The sequence below is a fragment of the Candida dubliniensis genome, chromosome 2, assembly GCF_000026945.1.
Source record: "Candida dubliniensis CD36 chromosome 2, complete sequence".
NCBI lineage: Eukaryota > Fungi > Ascomycota > Pichiomycetes > Serinales > Debaryomycetaceae > Candida > Candida dubliniensis.
In genome coordinates this window covers 1,371,481-1,392,513 of record NC_012861.1, presented here as the reverse complement: position 1 = coordinate 1,392,513, position 21,033 = coordinate 1,371,481, and the positions used below count along the sequence as shown (strand labels likewise).

General features: G+C 28.5%; 7 protein-coding genes across 7 annotated transcripts; 1 reads left to right on the top strand and 6 right to left on the bottom strand. All coding sequences in view use genetic code 12, as the record gives it.

The window, feature by feature from the left end:
* Positions 1–24: 24 nt before the first annotated feature.
* On the bottom strand, positions 25–2,532 carry CD36_21040 (conserved hypothetical protein; the record flags this gene model as incomplete). Its single annotated transcript, XM_002418537.1, has 1 exon — positions 25–2,532. The coding sequence occupies one exon, from the start codon at positions 2,530–2,532 to the stop codon at positions 25–27; it is 2,508 nt and encodes an 835-aa protein (XP_002418582.1).
* A 2,650-nt stretch (positions 2,533–5,182) lies between these two features.
* On the bottom strand, positions 5,183–6,127 carry CD36_21030 (integral membrane protein, eisosome component, putative; the record flags this gene model as incomplete). The annotated part of the gene is made up of 1 exon (XM_002418536.1): positions 5,183–6,127. The coding sequence occupies one exon, from the start codon at positions 6,125–6,127 to the stop codon at positions 5,183–5,185; it is 945 nt and encodes a 314-aa protein (XP_002418581.1).
* A 1,909-nt stretch (positions 6,128–8,036) lies between these two features.
* Positions 8,037–9,083, bottom strand: CD36_21020 (D-lactaldehyde dehydrogenase, putative; the record flags this gene model as incomplete). The annotated part of the gene is made up of 1 exon (XM_002418535.1): positions 8,037–9,083. One exon carries the CDS (start codon positions 9,081–9,083, stop codon positions 8,037–8,039), a length of 1,047 nt encoding a protein of 348 aa, XP_002418580.1.
* Positions 9,084–9,802: 719 nt separating this feature from the next.
* Positions 9,803–10,954, bottom strand: CD36_21010 (oxidoreductase, putative; the record flags this gene model as incomplete). The annotated part of the gene is made up of 1 exon (XM_002418534.1): positions 9,803–10,954. The coding sequence occupies one exon, from the start codon at positions 10,952–10,954 to the stop codon at positions 9,803–9,805; it is 1,152 nt and encodes a 383-aa protein (XP_002418579.1).
* Positions 10,955–11,715: 761 nt separating this feature from the next.
* Positions 11,716–13,722, bottom strand: CD36_21000 (copper amine oxidase, putative; the record flags this gene model as incomplete). The annotated part of the gene is made up of 1 exon (XM_002418533.1): positions 11,716–13,722. The coding sequence occupies one exon, from the start codon at positions 13,720–13,722 to the stop codon at positions 11,716–11,718; it is 2,007 nt and encodes a 668-aa protein (XP_002418578.1).
* Positions 13,723–17,896: 4,174 nt separating this feature from the next.
* Positions 17,897–18,544, top strand: CD36_20990 (conserved hypothetical protein; the record flags this gene model as incomplete). The annotated part of the gene is made up of 1 exon (XM_002418532.1): positions 17,897–18,544. The coding sequence occupies one exon, from the start codon at positions 17,897–17,899 to the stop codon at positions 18,542–18,544; it is 648 nt and encodes a 215-aa protein (XP_002418577.1).
* A 1,230-nt stretch (positions 18,545–19,774) lies between these two features.
* On the bottom strand, positions 19,775–20,611 carry CD36_20980 (acetate transporter, putative; the record flags this gene model as incomplete). The annotated part of the gene is made up of 1 exon (XM_002418531.1): positions 19,775–20,611. One exon carries the CDS (start codon positions 20,609–20,611, stop codon positions 19,775–19,777), a length of 837 nt encoding a protein of 278 aa, XP_002418576.1.
* Positions 20,612–21,033: the final 422 nt, after the last annotated feature.

Below are 21,033 nucleotides of genomic sequence, written 5' to 3'. Positions count from 1 at the left end.
TGCCTCTCTCTCTGATATTCACATTTATTCATCATATTGAGGAAGATTATTATTAGTAGCAGTTGCACCAGATCGTGATTGACCAAATTGAATACCATTATGAAACATAGACATTCCTTGTGGTGTATTACCATAATTATATAATCCATCAGGTGAAGTTCCTTGACTACTATTACCATTACTACTACCACTACCATCACCACTAGTAGCAGTAGAAGAACCAATATTACTCTCACTAATGGTAGTGGTATTGTAAAATTGAGGAGTATAATTAATCACACCTTGATGTTGAGGAGTCGACATTGTCATTGTCATTAATGGAAATTGTGAAGCAATAAATTGTACTGATTGTTGTTGTTGTTGTTGTTGCTTGCCTGGAGGTGGCATTGTACTATTACTAGGCCCATCTTGTGTAGGTATCATCAGAATAATTTGTTGCAGTTGTTGTTGTATCTGTTGTAGTTGTTGCATTTGTTGTATTTGTTGTATTTGATGTTGTTGCTGCTGTTGTTGTTGTAGTAGGAAATAATTGGTTTGTGGTGATGGTTTTTCAAATATTTTATCTAATAAAAACTTGGAATTCGGCGTTGATGATAATCCACCAAATTCAAATGATGAATGATCAGTAGTAATGTTAAAATGACTAGTATTCATACTGTTATTACCTGCAGATATTATACTACTATGATCTTTAGAACTATTCATAGTTATATTGTGATCTTGTAATGATGACAGTTGATGAGTTAATTGTGGAGTTGTAGTTAATGTCGGTGCTTGTGATTGTGCTGGTGGAGGCGGTAGAGACTGTGTTGATTGTTTGGATACAATTCTTTTATCAGATTTATTATTATCTGTTTGTAGTTGTTTCTCTTTTTGTTTCTGTTGTTGTTGTTGTGGTGGTGGTGGCTGATGTTGTTTCTTTTGATCGTCATCTTTAGTATTCCTCTTTTTCTTATTCATTAATGTATGCACATCAGTCAATACAATTTGGAATTTATTCATACCTGCTTGCATTTTGGCTTTATTTGCCGCTTTTTTCTTATTGTTCTTAAAATTGAGAGTTGTTTCTGTCGATTGTGATTCTGATGCTGATGCTGATGCTGATGCTGGTGGTTGTGGTGCCAGTTGATGGTTTTTTGTTTTATTCTTCGATTTATCACTTGTTTTATTATTGGTTTTGTTACCACCATTGTTATTAAAATGACTAAACAAATTTTGATTACCATTAATTGAATTAGATTTCTTTTCTGAAAATACCCCCATTATTGGTTTTTTAGGTAAATTCTTTGCTGGTGTTGGACTTGGTGGAACCATTAGAGGTTCATCATCATCTTTGTCATCGTCAATATCAATAACAACACTACTTTTCCCCTTGTTGTCATCATTATTTTTATCTTCATCTTCGTCACCTTTGGCAGGACTAGAAATAATAATTGTTGATGGTGAACTTGCTGCTAATAATTTTTGCTTGGCTGGTGTTTGAAATTGAATTTTTGGTTTATTGCTGACATCTCGAAGTACTTTGGATGGTGTTTGTAAGAATGCCTTCTTATCAAAATCTTCATCGTCATCTTCTTCTTCTTCTTCTTCATCGTCTTCTTTTTCTACTTCGATTTCAATTTTCTTTTGAAGCACTGTCAATTTATTATTCTCTAAATTTGGATTTTGATTTTCTTTGTCATTTTCATTGCTCATATTTTCATTTCCATTTCCATTTCCTATTGCTTCATTTTGTAATTCAATTTCATTCTTTTCTGCCTTTGTAGTAATACTTAATTTATGAGGTTGTCTAGGTGGAGTATCAAGTAAAGCTATTGATCTTTTAGTGGCACTTTTCAAAGGATCTTGTAAGATTTTCTTATTGGCAACATTATTAAGATTGAATTTTGAAGGAGTAATAGCTTGAATATCTTGATTTAAAGAAAGATTTAGATTATTGTTATTATTAGTAGTAGTATTACCATTATTCATACCAAATCTAATTGGTGAATCAATATAAAAATCATTTGTATTTTGAAATATTCTTTCATGATAAGGAGTGAAATTAGGGTTGAATTGATTTGCTGATGTAGCACTGCCCAAAACATTAATATTATGATTTATAAAAGGAGTTAAACCAAACCCTTGAAAATCTAAATCATTTATAGACGTGTTGCCGTTGTTGTTGTTGTTGTTGTTGTTGCTGTTGCTGTTTGAAAATACAAGTTTGTTTGGTGTTGAATTAAATAATAATAATTGTTCACTAGAATAAGTTTTTGAAATTAAAGGTGTCCACCCACTCAAGTTTAATGATTGGTTAATATATTTCGATGCTGATGCAGTTATGGATGGTGTACCCATTGTAAATTGTTGCTGCCCCTGTTGTGTTTGTTGTTGTTGATTCTTCAAAGATAATGATGTTGATGATTTGGTTAATGGAATAGATGAGATTTTGTTATGTAAAGGTGTTTGAGTGGAAATTATAGGTTTCTTATTATCATAATCATTATCATCCCTGGCTGGGGAGGAGCGTAGAAACTCACTAGTTGACATGTTTTATTGTTTATTATTGTTGTTGTTGTTGTTGTGGTGGTGGTATTAAGTCTATGTGTACAATCCTGAGAAATAATTATTCAAAATATATAAACAAAATATTAGGTTCAACGAATGATAGGAATAGAATATCCAAAAGTAATCAAATGGTTGGAAACGACAGAGGATGCAGAGGAAGAAGAAGAAGAAGAAGAAGTAAACAAATAACAAAATGTGAGAATCACGAAATTGTTAAGGCAAAAGAAGAAAGAGAAAGTGAGAAGAAGAAGAAAAAAAGTCGTGGAATTTTGTTTTGAATTTGTTTTGGAATTTGTTGTTTGTTTGTTTTGGTGGTGAAGGGGCGCGGTAGTCGCGGTAGCTGCAACGGTGGGCAGAACTAATCGCGGTAATGATAAGTAGATTCTTAGATTGCTTTTAGGGAAATATCTTCAATACCAAATACTACACATTCAATAGAAGAAATAAAATTCTTCTTTTAGTTCAACACTTGTATAGATTGTACCTCACGTGGGTTGTTAAGGGGGTCGTTTATTGGCTGAAATTCATCTAAACTGGGCGGATGGTTGGGCGGGCGAGGACAGAATGAACAAGAATCATCACCACCATTATTACCATTACCAGCTCATAAATAAAAATACACAAAATAGCAATAACAAATCTTGAGCAAGAATTTTTAAACTAGAACTAAATGTGCTTTAGTCTGTTTATTTGTTTGTTTGTTTGTGTATTCATTTTTTGTCTTTATGAATTTCAGTTACAAAATGTTAAGAAAAATAGGTCTTGGTTCTTTGGTTGTATTTTCTTGAAGTGGTCATTCTGGAGGAATAACATCTTGGTTTGGGTTAGTATTTAACTTTTGTGGTGTTAATACTGTAGAGAATTAGCCACAACCGATAACTTCCTGGAGATAATAGGAACTCGCATACTTGATTTCTTATAGATACGATTGGGTTACTCATAACTTTTCTAAAATGGAGAGATAATAACCTTGACAACATGAAATAGAGTACTACTTAATTGCATTGTTGAATGAACAATGTTGATGTAATAATCTGTCTACTTTTCTGCTTTGTTCTAAAAGTCATCTATTCATAATTATTAATTGTTGAGTTTAAACGACAAGTCAGAAGTAGTAGTAACAATAATACTATGACTTTCTATTTCCCTGAGTGAAGACAGTTTAGGATTCATTTGTAGTAATAATAACAATGTATGGTTCCTAAATTATTAACTAAACTTCACAATCACTTGTTTTGTCTGTTCTAATTGAATTTTGTATATATCCTTATAATGTTTATACTTTCTTAAATCAGGTTTGATTATCAGTAGAAACGGAAGAATGGTTGGTTGGTATATAGTGTTGTAATAAATCACTTGTTGAACATGGCAAAAAACATCGGAAGGTTGTGTATATAGAACAAGCAAAATGCTTCTATTGCATTTGTAGAATGTTCATTCATTCATTCCAACTTTGTTTGAATCGGAGTTCCTTTCTTATTTGTTTCGGTAATTTCTTTATAATTAGTTAGTTAGTTAGGTTTAACAATAATAATTTCTTTCTTTCTTTCTTTACATTGTGGTGGAAGAATTTCAAAAACAAAATCACAAAATTAAGAGAAATTGTAAACAAATACTGCATATTAAGAGATGTAAATTTCAAATTTTTCGCGTTTTTGTGTAACTTTGGTTTTCTCTTCATCCTCCCCCCCCCCCCTGAAGAGATTTTCCTTCGTACAATACTGGGAGCTATTTGGTAGATTCGATTTGATATGATTTGATTGGGATGGAAATAGTAGATAGTTAATGAATGATCACCCGTAATGAATTAATCTATATTAGGTTTAATCGGATTATTGGTTCGAATGTCTAGTGATGTAGAGTCAAGGGGTACGACAACTATAGAATAATGTAAGACTACATATGATTCATTTGCTAGTTATCTAAGGTTGGGCATGTATTTCAAAGGTAAAATCAAATATCTACCTTACTTAATTACAGTAAATGGAAAACTGTAGAAAAAGACTTCATATGGTAGCGCCATTTCACGTGACTTGTATATGTGAAAAAAAAAAACATTTCTTAATAATTTGGTAGTTTTTTTTTTTGGTAGAAAAACCCACATTTGGCAACTTTTAAGAGATGAACAACATCAAACAAATTTAATCCTGTAGTTTTCTAATCAGGGTTGCATTATTGGAATTCTTAATTTCTCAATATTTTACAATTACAAAGCACCCAGAAGTTAGACTCGATACAAAAGCATATAATTATTAGAAGAGGATAGAGAAGTTGGAAATGGAAACTAATTACTTTGGTGGCGTTGGAACATCCCTCTAGAAAAACAAGATAATACATAATAATTAATACTATTAATATCGCTATCAAATGTTAAATAAAAAAAAAAAAGGAACAAGATAGATAGATAGATAGAAAGCAAGAATTCAAACAAAAATGAAACAAACAAAAAAAATAGTTAAAATATCAAAAAAAAAAAAAAAAAAAAGTAAAGAAAACTATCAATATCAGTATCATCAGTACTTTATTTTTTTTTTTTCTATTTTCAAGAACAAAATTGAATACTATAACCCAAAAAGATAAGGGGAACTTTTTTTTTTTTAAAAAAAAAAACTCAAGAGTAACTTTTTTTTTTTTAAGCAGCAATTTTAGCTTCAACTTCATCGAAATCTTTTTCAGCAATTCTCAAATTTTCAGCTTCATTAGCCAATTCATCATCTTCATAAGCACCTTCTTCTTCTTCTTCATCATGAGCAGCTAAAGATAAAGTTGGACGAACAACAGCAGAATCAAAAGTCCAAGAAGCTAAAGCATTTTCAGCATCAATAATGATTTGTTTAGAAGCTTCATAACCATCATAAGCTGGTCTAGTTTCACCTGGAGTAACTGGACTTTCATCTAATAATTCTAATAAAGCTTTACCATAACCAGCAATTAAAGCAATTTTTTCAGCGTGTTCTCTAATAGAATCAAATTGATAATTAAAAGCAGTTTTCAATTTTTCTCTAGTAATATTACTCAATTGAGCTTCAGCAACTAAAGATTCAGCTTCAGCTCTAACTAATTCTTGTTCTAAAACATTAATTTTTGGAGATTGAGGATCTTTATATTTCAAATAAGCAATTTGATCAGTAATTTTTTGTTTTCTTTCTCTACTTGGTTGAACTGAACCTTCAATATCTCTAATAGATTTCAAAGTGATTCTATATTGATCATATCTATCGATAAATTGATCTTCCAATTCACCAACTTCATAGATTAAAACCCCCAATTTATCAGTGATATCACTAATATCATCTTCATTGGCTTCACCCCATAAAGATAATTGTTTAGCAACATCTTTTCTTTCACGAGAAGTGATTTCAATTGATCTCATTAAATTTTTTTCCATTTTAATTAAAATTGCCAATTTTCTTGACAATTCTGGACCTAAAGCCCCAGCAGCTTGTTTACGGAAAGTATGACTAATGGATCCTTTACCAAAAAATTTAGATTTGGTAGATGATGGTGGAGGAGGAGGAGCTTGTAATTGAGATGCAGTTGGAGCTCTAGTGGATCTTAAAGAATAAGTTCTATGCATTGTTTAATATTGGGCAATATGATGGATGGATGGAAGAAGGGATTGGACCGTAAAAGGGTGTAATTAGAATTGATAAGATTTAAAATAAAATAAAAGAAAAGAAAATATATATAAAAAAAAAAAACAAGTAATTTTATATTAAATATAATAGAAAAGAAAAGAAAGAAAGAAAGAAAAAAAAATTTTTGGGGAGGAAAGAAAGAGGAGGGGGGTGGAGGAAGGAAGGAAGGAAAAAGGAATGGTTGGTTGGTTAGGGCGTCCACTTAATTTCTCTCTCTCTTTCAGAATTAAATTTCTTGGTGGGATTTTTGGGGAGTGAGGTGAATTCCCGGCTGATTAAAATGAAATGATTAAATTTTCAAGCAATCAATCACAAATTCTTTTTTTTTTTTTTTTTTTTTTTTTTTTCGTTTCCAGTGACGAGAGAAAGAAAGACATAGAACAATCACAAAATACATTATATTTAACCATCAGACACGCCCGACAGAACACACACACACGCACATATCATCAAAAAGAAATAATTAGAATTGTGGTGGTGAGAATTTCAGCCAGCCAGCCATCTTTTTTTTTTTTTTTATTTAGTTTAATTTACTTCAACACTGTTGCTGCTGCTGCTGCTGTTGCTGCTGCTGCCAAACTTCTTCGTAATCTATCAAAATTTCAAACACCATCTTTTGAAGCCATGTGTGTTATGAGTTCAATGACTTCAAATCCTTCATAACCCCCCCCCCAGGTATCATCACATCTACAAATATTACTTGATTGTTCTAATCAATTTTGTTATTGTGGTTTCCAAGATTACAATTCCCCCCTTCTTCTTCTTCTTCTACATTGTCCACACCTTTTCTGTTTATTGTTGGATAACAATTGATTAATTAGCAATTTAATTTGGTGGAAGTTTCTTTACACATATCTTTTCAATCTTGTTGATCATGGAAGAAAGGGAGAGAATTCCAAACTAGAAAGAAGAATACAAAATTTGAAAATTTCTTCTTCAACTGAAACAGGAAAGTTATTTTCTTAGTTTGGTTTGTAGAATGCTTTTTTTTTTTTTTTAAAAAAAAATAAAGAAATATTAGGAGAGGCGGCGTCAACATCGTGATTTGTAAATCTGTCTAATATTTCTTATCCGTTTAACTAGATAATTTGGTCTCTCTTAATTAATTAGATGATTATTAAGGTATTATCAATTAAATCTGGGACCTGAGTAAAACAATCATATTCAAGATTATAAACTCTTTCTTTAGACTTGTAATTTCTTGATACTAAAACTTCTGGAAATTCAGTCAACACCAAGTAAGAAAATAACAGATGATATCAAGACAAATGGGCGTATAATTGGGTTAATGTTTTCGCACAAGAAGGAAAACAATTCATTCCTTCATTTTCTTTCCATTTATGAAATTTCACTTTGTCAATACATTTATTTTTTTGTCTTCCCCGCCACCCACCAACAACAACAACAACACCGCGTCGTTATTCACAACTTACAACCTCCAGGGTTTTCGATTTCAAACCAAATATATTACCAAGACTAATAACGTGTAGCGATAATCTCTTCAGTTTTCGTTAATAAACTGGCCACCCATCAATGTCAAGAACTCTATCATTTAAGTTTACTACTTTTTCTCTCTTCTTCAATTCCAATTTGGTAATGCTTTGATTCGATTTTAAACATTAAGTAATTTAACAGTCATGTGATTCTCCCAAAATATAAGAAGCTTATGGACAACGATAGACCGATCAACCTGTCAAATATTTGAATTTCATAGAGTAGTTTTCTATTTACCAAAATAACCCCCACAAACACTAATACGATATTGACATACAATACTTTGCACATATTAACATATAATATTAAAGATAAAAATTACTAACGACACAACAACAACAACGACAAAAACTTTCAAATTAATTGATTAACAGTATCAATTATACTTTTTTCCAATGGAATATATTCAAATCCAAGAATTTTTTCAGTTTTAGTACTATCAACTCTCCAAGGATAATTTGCAATTTGTTCTTCACTTTTAACAACATCACCTTCAGGAATATCCAATGAAGGGAAATTCTTTTTAATTAAATGAGCAATTAATTCTTTAGTGAAAATTTCATTATTTAAAAGTAATCGTTGACCAATAGTATTATTATTTTCAAAGGCAAGAATATGAGCTTTAGCAACATCACGAGCATCAATAAATGAAGCCACAAACGAAGGAATTGAATCATTTGATTTCAATTTCAAAATTGAATTAACAATTTCTGCTGAAGATCTTAATACCGCTGATTTATCTTTAATACCAAAAGCTTGAGGTCCAAATACAAACAGAGGATTAACTACTGCAAGTTTAAAATTTATTTGATTGTCATTCCCACTTTGTTCATCAATAAATTTCCAAACTTCTCTTTCTGCTAAAGTTTTAGAAGCATAATAAGCAATAATTGGATTATCAAGACCTTGTTCAAAAGTAATTGGATTCCAATCTTTTTCCAGGATTATTTTAAGTTCAGTTTGTTCATCTCCAAATGGTTTAATAGCAGCAATTGATGAAGTTATAACTACTCTTTTAATATTATCATTACCATATTTTTTAATTGATTGTAAAACATTTTTTGTCCCATCAATAGCTGGATTTAAAATATCCCGTTCAATATTATCAGTAGGAAATGGAATTGGTGAAGCCGTATGAATGAAAATACTAATTTCTTTATGATTTTGTAAAATAGAATCAAATGCTCCAAATGAAGTAAGACTTTCCACTATAACATAATCAAATTTAGCAGTACCAGTAGAATCTTGATGATGAGCAGTAATTAATTCTTTCAATTGTTCACCTTTAGTATGAGAACGAACTGATCCAATCACTGAATAACCTTTAGATAATAATTGTTTAATAATATGTTGAGCAATATATCCAGTTGCTCCTGTGATAAAAACTGTTTCTCCAGACATTTGTTATAATGAATTTGATAAGTTAAATTAAATTAAAAGAAGAAAGAGAAAATTAAAAAACCACAAGATATTTGCAACGGCTTTTATATAGTTGAAAAGAAATAAACTCCTTGTTTGATTGTTTTACTTTGCCCTCCCCACCACCCCCTTCACTCCCTTCACTCCTTTTAAAAAAAAACTTTTGCCGTTGAATCCATTTAGTTCTTTGTTTGTTGCCAACACCACCACCACCACCATTCCATCAATTCGTCATTTATTATGATTGTGGTTTAACATCCACAACGTGTTTGTATGTATGGAAGTATGTCAACCTTTGGTTATTTAGCCTTATAATTAGTAAGCAGACATTTACGAATTTATAATTACAATAAAGAATATAAACGGAAGTAAAATAGAAAAATAACAACACAACCATTAGCATGTTCATACATATCTGTAAATTCCTAATTACGTTTAATGATAATTTGATTGCCACATTAAATTAAAATGCAAGTGCCAGGAGTTAACATCGGAGTTTATATATCCCTGAACGGACTTACTTACTTACTTACTTACTTACTTACATACATACATACCTCAACTAAAATTATAACCAATATGACCTACCTACAAATTCTATACCAATTACTTCTTCTTCTTCTTCTTCTTCTTCTTCTTTTTGATGTATTAATATATTCTTTATAGACTTTAATTTTTTTTTTTTTTTTTTTTTTTTTAATTTACAATTTACATTGAGAAGATTCTTTATTTTTAGCTTCAAGGATTTGATTAACTGAATCAATCACACTTTTTTCAATTTCAATATATTTATCACCGAAAATAGTTTTAGTTTTAATAGTATTCCAAGAATTTTTTAAATTTGATTTATTAATTTCACCTTTAATAAATTCACCTTTTGGTAAATTCAATTGAGGAAAATTTTTATTAATTATATTAAGTAATTTTTGATCATTATAAAAATCTTGAATTAATAATAATCGTTTATTTTTAGTTTTTTCAGAATTTTCAAATGCTATAATATGAGCTTTAGCAACATCTCTAACATCAATAAATGTATTTATTAATCGAGTTGATATTTTAACTTTATTTATATCATTGGTTGGTAAATTTAATAATCGAACAATTTCTTGTGATGAAGTATTCAATTGTAAATTCTTCTTCTTCTTGTTATTGTTATTATTATTATCATATTCAATATTAATGGGGAATGCTTGAGGTCCTAATACCATTCCTGGATTAATAGTTGTTATATTAAATTTTGGGGTTTCAAATTTTTCAAATTTCCAAACTTCTTTTTCAGCAAAAGTTTTCGAACCAAAATATCCATAAACAGGATTTTTCAATGCCATTTCCCAAGTAATTGGATTCCATGAATTTTCATCAATTATCAATTCTAATTTAGAATCATTATTTTGAGGAAATTTCTCAAATTTCTCAAATTTCCCAAATTTCCCTACAGCAACTACTGATGAAGTAATTACTACATGATTAATATTATGACCATATTTTTTAATGGCTAATAAAGCATTTTTAGTACCATTAATTGCTGGAATTAATAATTCTTGTTCAATATTTTCTGCTTTAAAATGGAATGGTGATGCTGTATGTATAAAAATTTCAATTTCAGGATATTTTTGTAATACATTATCAAATGCTCCTAATAATGAAATATCTTTAATAATTATATAATTAAATTTACCATTTTTAAATGATGATAAATTAGATTTAATTGATTCTCCTTTAATAATGGATCTTACTGATCCAATAACATTATATCCTTTTATAATTAATTGTTTGATTAATTCTTGAGCAATGAATCCAGAAGCACCAGAAACAAATACTGTAGTAGATGGTTTAATTTTATCAGTCATGAAAAAAAGATGGATATGAGAATGAATGAAAAAAAAAAATAAAAGTAAGGGAACAAACATTCAATTAATGTAATAGTAGGATATTGGTTATTATTTATAAATGTTGATTTGGTTGAATAATTATCACATTCATATTTTATTATTAATTAATTAAGAATAAGTTTTTGTGTGATGAAATTAAAATGTGAGAGAAGAATAAGAAGAAGAAGAAAACGAAAAAGAAGAAGAAAAAGTGTGGAGTAAATAGAACAACAACAATAACAAGGATTATAAACGATACAACACAAGTAAAATAATAATATGATAAACCAATCAAAATCAATTGTACTAAATTGATTGATTATTGATTAGTCTGATCGTTATTGAGATTACTTATTTAACCTGGTTATGTTTAAACTTTTGTTTATATGGTATCTCTAAACTGTGATTACATTTAACCAAACCAATTCAAAGTTAGATACTCTATATCATCTTACAACCATTAAAGATTGGTTAACATAATAGAAAACCGACTCAATCTTACTAGATTTAAGCGTATTCGCTTGAAACACCCAGAAATTTGACACTTTTTTCTCGTTGGTGTTCTTTTTTTTTTTTGGCTGCGAAAATTCGGTCCAATATTCTTTAAAAAAAAAAAAAATTCGTGAAAATAAATCGTATTCAATAATAATATTAAATAAACACATATTATACTAAAAGTAAATAAACAAATATTAATTAACAACAATAACAACAACAACAACCCACCACATCACATCAATTTAAATCTTATTTTTACAACAAGCTTTTTCATTATTATTATCAGCCACCAACACTGATTTATTAAATCCATTATTTGATTGAGGTAAATCTAAAGCAGGATTTCTATCAAAGAAATTAGCTGGAGCCAATTGAATATTATGAGTTTCTACTGGCATAACTGGGAAATCTTCAACTCTTGGAATATGAGTAAAACCCATAGTTGCCCAAACAACAATATCATCATTTCTAACTGAATCAATTCCATTAGCCCATTCAGTTATACCAGTATCAATTTTACTTTGATTAGTAAATTCTCCAGCGGCAAATAATTGATGATCTTTATATTTAGTCACCCAAACTTGTTGAGTAGCAAATTTTGCTCGTTTAGAATTAAATGAATCAGGATCAGCTAATAACATTTGTCTAGCTGGCATATTAATTTTATAACCAACAGGAGTTTTCGATATTGGATTAATAATATTTTCATTAATGATTTTATAAGTTCTATTATCAAATGGAGCTTGTTCAATATATCCTGATTTTTCAACAAAATGTCTATCAGTAACAAATCCAATTCCATAAGGATTAAATTCATCTCGAGGTAATTTAATGGCATCATCATAAACAACTGAATTCAGATGACCATCAATGGCAGGATCAATTCTAAAATTTAAAATATGTTGATGATAAGCTGCCATAACATTTGGACCAACAATTGTACCCCAAGGAACTTTAACATTTTCATCAATTGGCATAGTTGATAAAATCCCTGTAGCTCTAACTTCAATATCAATAGATCCATCAGTAACAAATTTCAAATTAATAATATATTCATAATTAGCCACCGTAGCAATAGTTTGAACAATAAAAATTCTTTTCCTAGCAACAACAGCATTATCAGTACGATAATTAACATGTTTATATAATAATCCATCATCTTGTTCATGCATACAAACCGTATTAGGAATTATAAATGGTTCACCATTACTATGAATACCATGACCATCTAAATATTTAATAACTCCTAAACAATCACAACCTAAAGCTAATTTATTACCATTAACTCCAAATCCACAATCACCTAAATCAAATGCTTGTTTTCTATGATAAGGAGCTCTTGGATCACCATAAGGAACTGTCATTTCTGATAAAGAAATTCTATAAAAAGTTTGTCTACCTTTAAACCAACAATCATAAATAGCAAAACCTTCTCTTGAATTTGGTGATACTCTAAATTCCCAACCTTGCCAAATAACTTTATTATTATCAATAATTTGAAATGATGGACCTTCAGGTTGTGAAATCAATAATGGTTTAACATTTCTCATTTTAGTTTCACCATTTAAATCAGGATGATATTGAACACAAGGAACTTGTTGCCAAGGACCAGTTGGAACAGTTTTATGATCAAATCCACCAGGTAAATAATCAATACGAATGAATTTTTTGGTAAAACATTCAAATACTGGAGAAAATTTTAATGGTAATGAATAATGATTAGATTCACTATGACCATTTCCAGCTAATACATACATATAAAATTGAATTAATGGTCTTGATTCATTAATATCATCAGTAGCATAAATCCAAGGATCATTTCTAACTGAATAACCTGAAGGTAATTTCAATTTATCAATTTCTGCTTTAACAATTGGATGATTATTACAATATTCTTCCCATTCCATCATATCATCAGGTAATAAAGGTCCAATAATTCCTTTTGGTAATTGAATTTTTGTAATAATATGACCAATAGTAACATTAACTAAAGCTTTATTAAATTCCATAGTATTAGTATAATAATATAAATATAAAATTCGAGGAATTTTTGGTAATGATAATCCTTCTCTTTCAGCAATAATATATTGTTTCATATCTTTTTTAGGTGGATCAACTCGATCAATTTGAACAAAATGAACATTAGCTGATGCTGGATAAGCATCTTTAACTAATTTAGAAGCTAATCTAATTTCATAATCTTTAACTGGTTGGAAAGGATGAATAGTTGATGATGATGATGATGACATGGTTATGTTTAATATTAATGAATAATTAATTAATTAAAGTAAAAAAAGTAAAAAAAGTAAAAGAAAGAAAGATCTCCTAAAATAGAATCAAGTTATGAAGAATTGCATAACTATTTATAGATAAATTTTGAAAAAAATAAAAAAAAAAAAGAAAACGGTTCATAATCCCATATCAATCTATCAATCAATCTATCAATTTATCTATTGGTGGTTATATTATCAAAACTGAAAAAAAATGTTTTAGTCCATACAAAATTGTTAATACTATAATGAGTCTCTTGAAAACTCAATGTATGAGTGTGTGTGTGTGGTTATCGGTTCGACGTTCCCAATTAGGAAGGTGGGATCTTATACTCCAAAAACAGATAAAGATTGCGCATTCTATCCTCCTCCTCCTCTTCCTCCTCTTCCTCCACCCAAATCTTAACTGAAGTAGATTCGCTTTTTTTTTTTATTGTATTGTATTATATTGTATTGTATGGGTAATAGAGATATCAGAGAGAGTCATAAAGTATTATTCTTATTATTATTACATATTATTATATATTATTAAACATCCCATTCCTTTGTTTATGCACATCTCTATCATTAAATTGATGAAAACATAATTTTTGATAGTAGTAGTATACTATACTGATTATCTAATAATAATGTTATTCTTTTTCTAATCCATTTATCGTAAGATGAGGACGGGGACGGGGACGGGGATTAGTTGATTAATAATATTATATTATCGGTTCTAATATCCTAATTTTCTTTCATTGATGGAGAGTTATTGATATACAATAGTGTATATATATACATATATATATATTATTTATGTAAATTGATGTATAATTCTGACAAACCCTTCTTCCCCCTCCCCCCCCACCACCCACTTTAAAGATAAGAATTGGTTTTTTATTTGTATTGAGAGATTGACTCCGACAGTACTTGATTAGTTAGTTAGTTAGTTAGTTAGTTAGTTTGTTTGTTTGTTTGTTTGTTAGTTTTTTTTTCACTTCTTATTAACTTGTTTAAACATACTTGTTTAAACAGAGTCATATATATATATATATCACCAACCAACCACACCAATAAGAAATTAGAAAAGTAAATCAAATTGCAAAAAAAAAGCGAATCTAAAGCGCATCTTGAATTACCCAATTTGAAAAAAAAATAAAATCATTAAAGAAAACGGCAAAAAATAAAACTAAAAAAAAAACTAGCCAACCAATAAAATACGGCAAAAACTTTTTATTGGATATTACACCATGATTTATTTATTAAATATTGACATTAATGGAGCGCAAAATAGTTTGAAAGGAATTCAGAGGTTATGTTTTTATTGATAATGAGATGATTTATTACATGATTAATCTTAGAAGAGAGACAAAGTATTTTTTTATTTTTTATGTTTTTTTTTATTTTTTTATTTTTTTATTTTTTTTTTTCAAACTTAGCTCTCTCTCTCTTTCAAAACAATCTTCTTTAAGGTTGATGGTTTTTAACTTCTTCTGGTAATAATATTAATAATTAGATAAATTAATTGAAATATTAAGTAATTGACAAAACAACAATAGTGGAAAACTTGTAAACTCTCCTCTCCTTTTATCTCTTCTCTCATCTTTTCTCTCTACCAAAGATAATTAAATATAATTGAGAATTCTAGTTGGTCAAAAGTTTGGTTCAAAATCTGAGTATTATAAAACAACAACACGCAACACACAACAGCAGCAGCAGCAGAAAGCAAGCAAGCAAGCAAGCACCAATATAATAGTAGCTAGCTAGCTTGTTTGCTTGTTTTCTTGCTTTATAAATCTACATTTTAAATAAATATTGTGAAATTTTTTTTTTTGATAAAATAAATAAAAAACCAGTTTATAAAACATATATTAAAAATCTCTTGATATATATATAAAATAAAATAAAAATGTCAATTTCTAAAGAATTGACTCGCTAGATTATTATTATCATTATTATTGTTAATAATAGTAATAATAGTAATAATATTAATAAATTAGTAAGTAACTATAGTTAAAACTAAAGTAATTAAAAATAAAATGAGGAAGATGCTTGAAAAAAAAAAGACTTTAAGATGGGGAAAAATTATTACCAATAAGCTAAAACATTTAACATTTTCACAAATGGATTATTATTATTATCAATGAAATGTAATTTAATCTTTCTTAAAAAACAATTAAAAAGAATAAAAGAATAAAAGAATAAATGAAAAAAAAAAAAAAAGAAAGGGGAATTTCATCCAATTTAAATAGTATTTGGGAACACTAATAATAATAACCTTTCTCGATCTCCTTGGGTTTCAATTTATGAGTATTGTTGTTGTTGTTGTTGTAAGGAGACAAGATGGGAGAGCGGAATCGGAATGGAAATGGGAATCACCTGATTACATTTAATTAAAGAATAAACAAATAAACCAACTATGCAGGCGAATGGGCGGGCAGGCGGCCAATTATAAATTAACATGTACCATCATAATCATCATCATCATCATTAATATTAATATTAATATTCTTGGAAATAAATTAAAGAGTTTGACAACTATTGCCGATGAAGCTATATTTTTATTTTTTTAAAATTGGACAGAAAGAGAGAAAGAGAGAAAGAGAGAAAGAGAAAGAGAGAAAGAGAAAGAGAAAGAGAAAGAGAAAGAGAGAAAGAGAAAGAGAAAGAGAGAGAGAAATTGTTTGAAATTTATTTATGTAAATTATTCATGATTAAATGAAACTAAAATAAAAAAAAGAGAGAGTAAGAGTAAGAGTAAAAGAGAAAGAAGAGAGGGGGGGATTATAATGGTTGCAATTTTAAGTTGCAGCAACTTACAATTTCTCTCTTTCTCTCTCCCTCTCTCTCTTTTTTTCTATAATAAAAATTAATAATGAATTTGATTGCGAAAAAGGGGAAAGGGGGGTGGACGGACGGAAGACTATTTTACTTCCTATAAGATCTCTTCTTATTTCAATCTACGCAATTCTGATTCAAAGTTCCAAAAAAAAAATTTATGAAAATTTATAAGTTGTTTTATTCAATATTTGCTATTAAGAGAAATACCTTGAAAATGAAAATAAGAAAAAAAAAAAAAAGCACTCATAGTGGTTTTAATTTAATATTTGTAATTTCTATTATTATATATATAGAAGTAAGTAATGAAAGTTAAAGTCTAGTTGTTAAAAGCTCAATTTTACAAACCAAAATAAGAAAAGAAGAAAATAAGAAAAAAAAGAAAAAGAAAAAGATGAGATAAGGAGGTGAAATAACTCTCCCCTTCCAATATATATATATATATATATGTGTGTTTGTACTCTTCATGACTATCTTAAATTTCTTCTATTTAGTAAAAGAATTTTATCAATTGATATCTCTCCCCCCCCACCTACTCTTCTTTTCCTTTTATTATCATTTAATTAAATATAGTTAAATGATCATCAGAGAGTTTAACAATCTTGACAAATGACGTAATATGATCAATAACAAAGAAGTATATATATATAGATAGATAGAAGAGATTAAGATCATATTCATTCATTGTGTTTAATCCGTCCACCTCCCCACCACCAATGTCAATACACTTTAATAAAGACAATTTATCTATCAATTGGAAGTTTTTTTAAAATGAATTTGGGGTGTTGATGATTAGTAAAAGATTCATATAGGGATAGGTATAGGGATAGGGGAAGGGATAAAGAGAGAAGGGTGTTAATCATGGCGGGGAAGATGGACCCAACAGTGTTAAAGTAATGGAAGTCCTAAGTTTAAGATGAAAAAGAAAGGGGTGGGTAGGGGGAGGGGTGGTGGTATGGTATAATATTAATACCCAACTATATTAAGTGGTTGCTTTTTTTTTCTCTTGTTCTTTTGTTGGGGAAAAGGAAAAGAAAAAGAAAAGTCTATAACAGGAGTGGCACGTGACTGGAGACCAATTGATTTGAGATTGAAAGATTGCACTCAGAAGAAGAAGAAGTGGCCTCGGAATTATTTAAGTGTTGTTGGGGACTTTTCTTTTATTTTCTTTTATTTTTGTTCAACAATTCTTTTTTTGGTTTTTCCTTTTTTTCTAATATCTTTCCTTTTCAACAACAATTTATAAATATCTTTAATAAAGTAAAGTAATTCAATATCATATCATTTCATATCATTTCATATCATAAATTCATTATTCTATCTTATTCAAATAATGATGTCAAGAAAAGCTTCTAGGAATCCTAAATTATATGTTTCAGCATTAATAGCCACTTCAGCAATTGCCATAACCTATAAACTATATTCCACTTATTTCACTACAACTTCTACCACTAATAAACAAGATGGAAATTGTGAATTAGAATTGAAATCAAATTCAAATTCAAATTCAAACTCAAATTCAAATTCAAATTCAAAAAAATTTACAATATCAAAACGATATTATAATAAATCAATTGTTATTACTTTATCATCAACATTTTTATCATCTAATTTACCATTAAATGATATATTAATAAATCTGGAAAATATGATATTTATAATCCCACCAAATTTAAATGAAGATGATTTACCTCCAATAATTGAACAACAACAACAACAACAACAACCTACTAATAATAATAATGTATCATTTTATAAAAATGATAAATCTAATTATAAATTATTAAAATGTTCAAATTTTCAAGGTTATTTACAAATTTTAAAAAATTTAAAACCAGATTTATTATTATTATGTAGTGATGATTTAGGTATAAATTTTAAAAATTTACAATCAGATTTATTAAATAATTTAAAATTGGATTTTATTAATATTGATCAAAATATTGATGCATTAATTCAACTTGAATCAATATTTGATTAATAAGTAAAAAGAAAGAGAAAAAGAAAGAGAAAGAGAAATGATATAAAGGATCATTTCAATTTATTTATTAAACATCATTGGATTTGAAAAAAAAAAAAAAAAAAAGAAAGGAAACAGAATATATCACATACAATATAGTATATAATACAAGTATATATATATATATATATATATATTTAAGTATAAAATTAAATTCAAATCATATAATAATATTAAGTAGATTCTTGGGATACAACATATAATAGAACACGTGTAAACAAATGATATTAGTAAGGCAAGATATATATTTATATATATATATATATATATATGTCAACCACCATCCATTCTGAAAAAGAAAACAAAAAAGGTTGAAATTAAATATAGTTAAACTCCTTTCAAGTTGTATATATGTATATGTATATATATATATATATATCTACTAATATTGTATTAATCTCCATCAAACGTTTATCCTCACCCTCCACCATCACCATCACCCGCATACAATAAACAATTACTAACTAACTAAGTAACCCCACCCCCACAAATTAAAAAAAACAATTGAAAACTAGTAATATATACACGACCAATAATATGAAAAACAATGAAAATCCCCAATTCATCAATTGAATTTGATATCTTAATTTACACCTACTCACCCAGCCACCCACTTATCAACTAACTAACTAACTAACTAACTAACTAACTAACTAACTAACTGGCAATATTTCCCTCCCTCCCTTCGTTCGTTCGTTCGTTCGTTCGGCCCGCATAAACACTAGTTTATATATCTCTGTCAATGTCTCTTTCTCTCTCTCTCTCTCTCTGTCAATGTCTCTCTCTCTCTCTCTGTCAATGTCTCTCTCTTAATCTCTCTTTCTCTCTCTGTCGGAGTTTCTAATTGCTTTAAATTTTGGTAAACTACTCATTTACCAAAAACAACTTCTACACTTAAATAAACTTATTTAACCATTGACTATTATGTATTATTATTATATAAATTAAAAAATAAAAAAAAAACGGGATAATATGGGATAAAATGGGATAATATGGGGGGGGGGGACTAATAATTATAAATGAAAAAAAAAAAAACAAAAACAGTGGGAACCATAATAAATAAAAAACAAAATAAAATAAAAAAAAAGGACATCATTATTATTATACAATCAATACCAGTATTGATTTGTTTTAGTAAATCTTATTGATTTGTTTTAGTAAATCTTATTGATTTGTTTTAGTAAAACTTAATTATTTATTTTTTCTTGTTGAATCTTGTAAATCTGGTAATGGAATAGCTTTAACAGTAATATAACTATTTTGAGGATTAGCAATACCAGCATAAGCATTATACCAAGCCACAAAAGCTGTAATTAAACCAAATACACCTCCAGCTTTTTTAATTGCCACTTTACCAGTAAAATCAGAAATTGCCAATAATAAAAATGTAATACTTAAAAAGAAAAATATTAAAAAAAATGCTACTGTTGATTTAACTGTTAAAAGCATTAAAAAAAATGTGAAAATAAACCAACCAATTAAAAATATTCCAACAGCATAATGCATTTCTTCAATATTATTAATATAAGCTGCTTTAATACCAAATGAATCAACTTGAATAGCTGCCCATGCTCCCCAAAATCCTCCATATGAACTTAATGCAACTCCACCAAATGTATTACCAACTGCCAATTCAAACATTCCTGCCACTAATTGAGCCGCACCACCATAAAAAAATGCTAACCCCACCACTATATTAGGAATAGTAACTCCTCTAGCTTCACAATTAATTAAACTTAAAACAAATGTTGTTAAAGCAAAAGCAGATAAACCTAAAGGAGCAGGATTAGCAAAATCATTTTTAGGTGGAGGAGCTAATCCTGGATTTAAAGTACCACCAAATGCTTCAACTAATTCTGAACGTAAATATTTTTCATTACCAAAAGTAACATAATCACCATCAGTTTCAATTTTAGTAATTGGATGATGAGGATCATAAGGTGAAGAATTGGAATTGGAATTGTTTCCTTTATTTTCAATAATAAGATGATGATCTTGTGGTTGTTGATTTTCTAAATCAGCTGACATGATTGATAAATATTAAATATAGTTAATTAATTGTTATTGTAGTTATTGTTATTGTTATAGTTGTAGTTGTTCTAATGTCTATTTTGATTATTTTTTGTTTTTTTTATCTATCTATCTATCTTGTTGTTTGTTGAAGATAATTCCAAAAAAAAAATAAAAACCAACTTGAACGTTATAAATATATATATAGAGTTGTTTAAAATAATAAAACAAATAAATTGAAAAAAAAAAAAAAAAGAGAGAAAGGAAAGGAAAGGAGAGGAATTGAATGATGTTTTTATAGTCTTGTTTCCACAAAAGGAACAAGAAGAAAGAAAGAAAGAAAGAGGGTGGTGGTTGAGGTGGTGGTGAAGAAATAAAATGAAATGAAATGAAATGAAATGCAAGTTCAAGTGTGGGTGAGAAAGAAAGAAAGAAGTCAC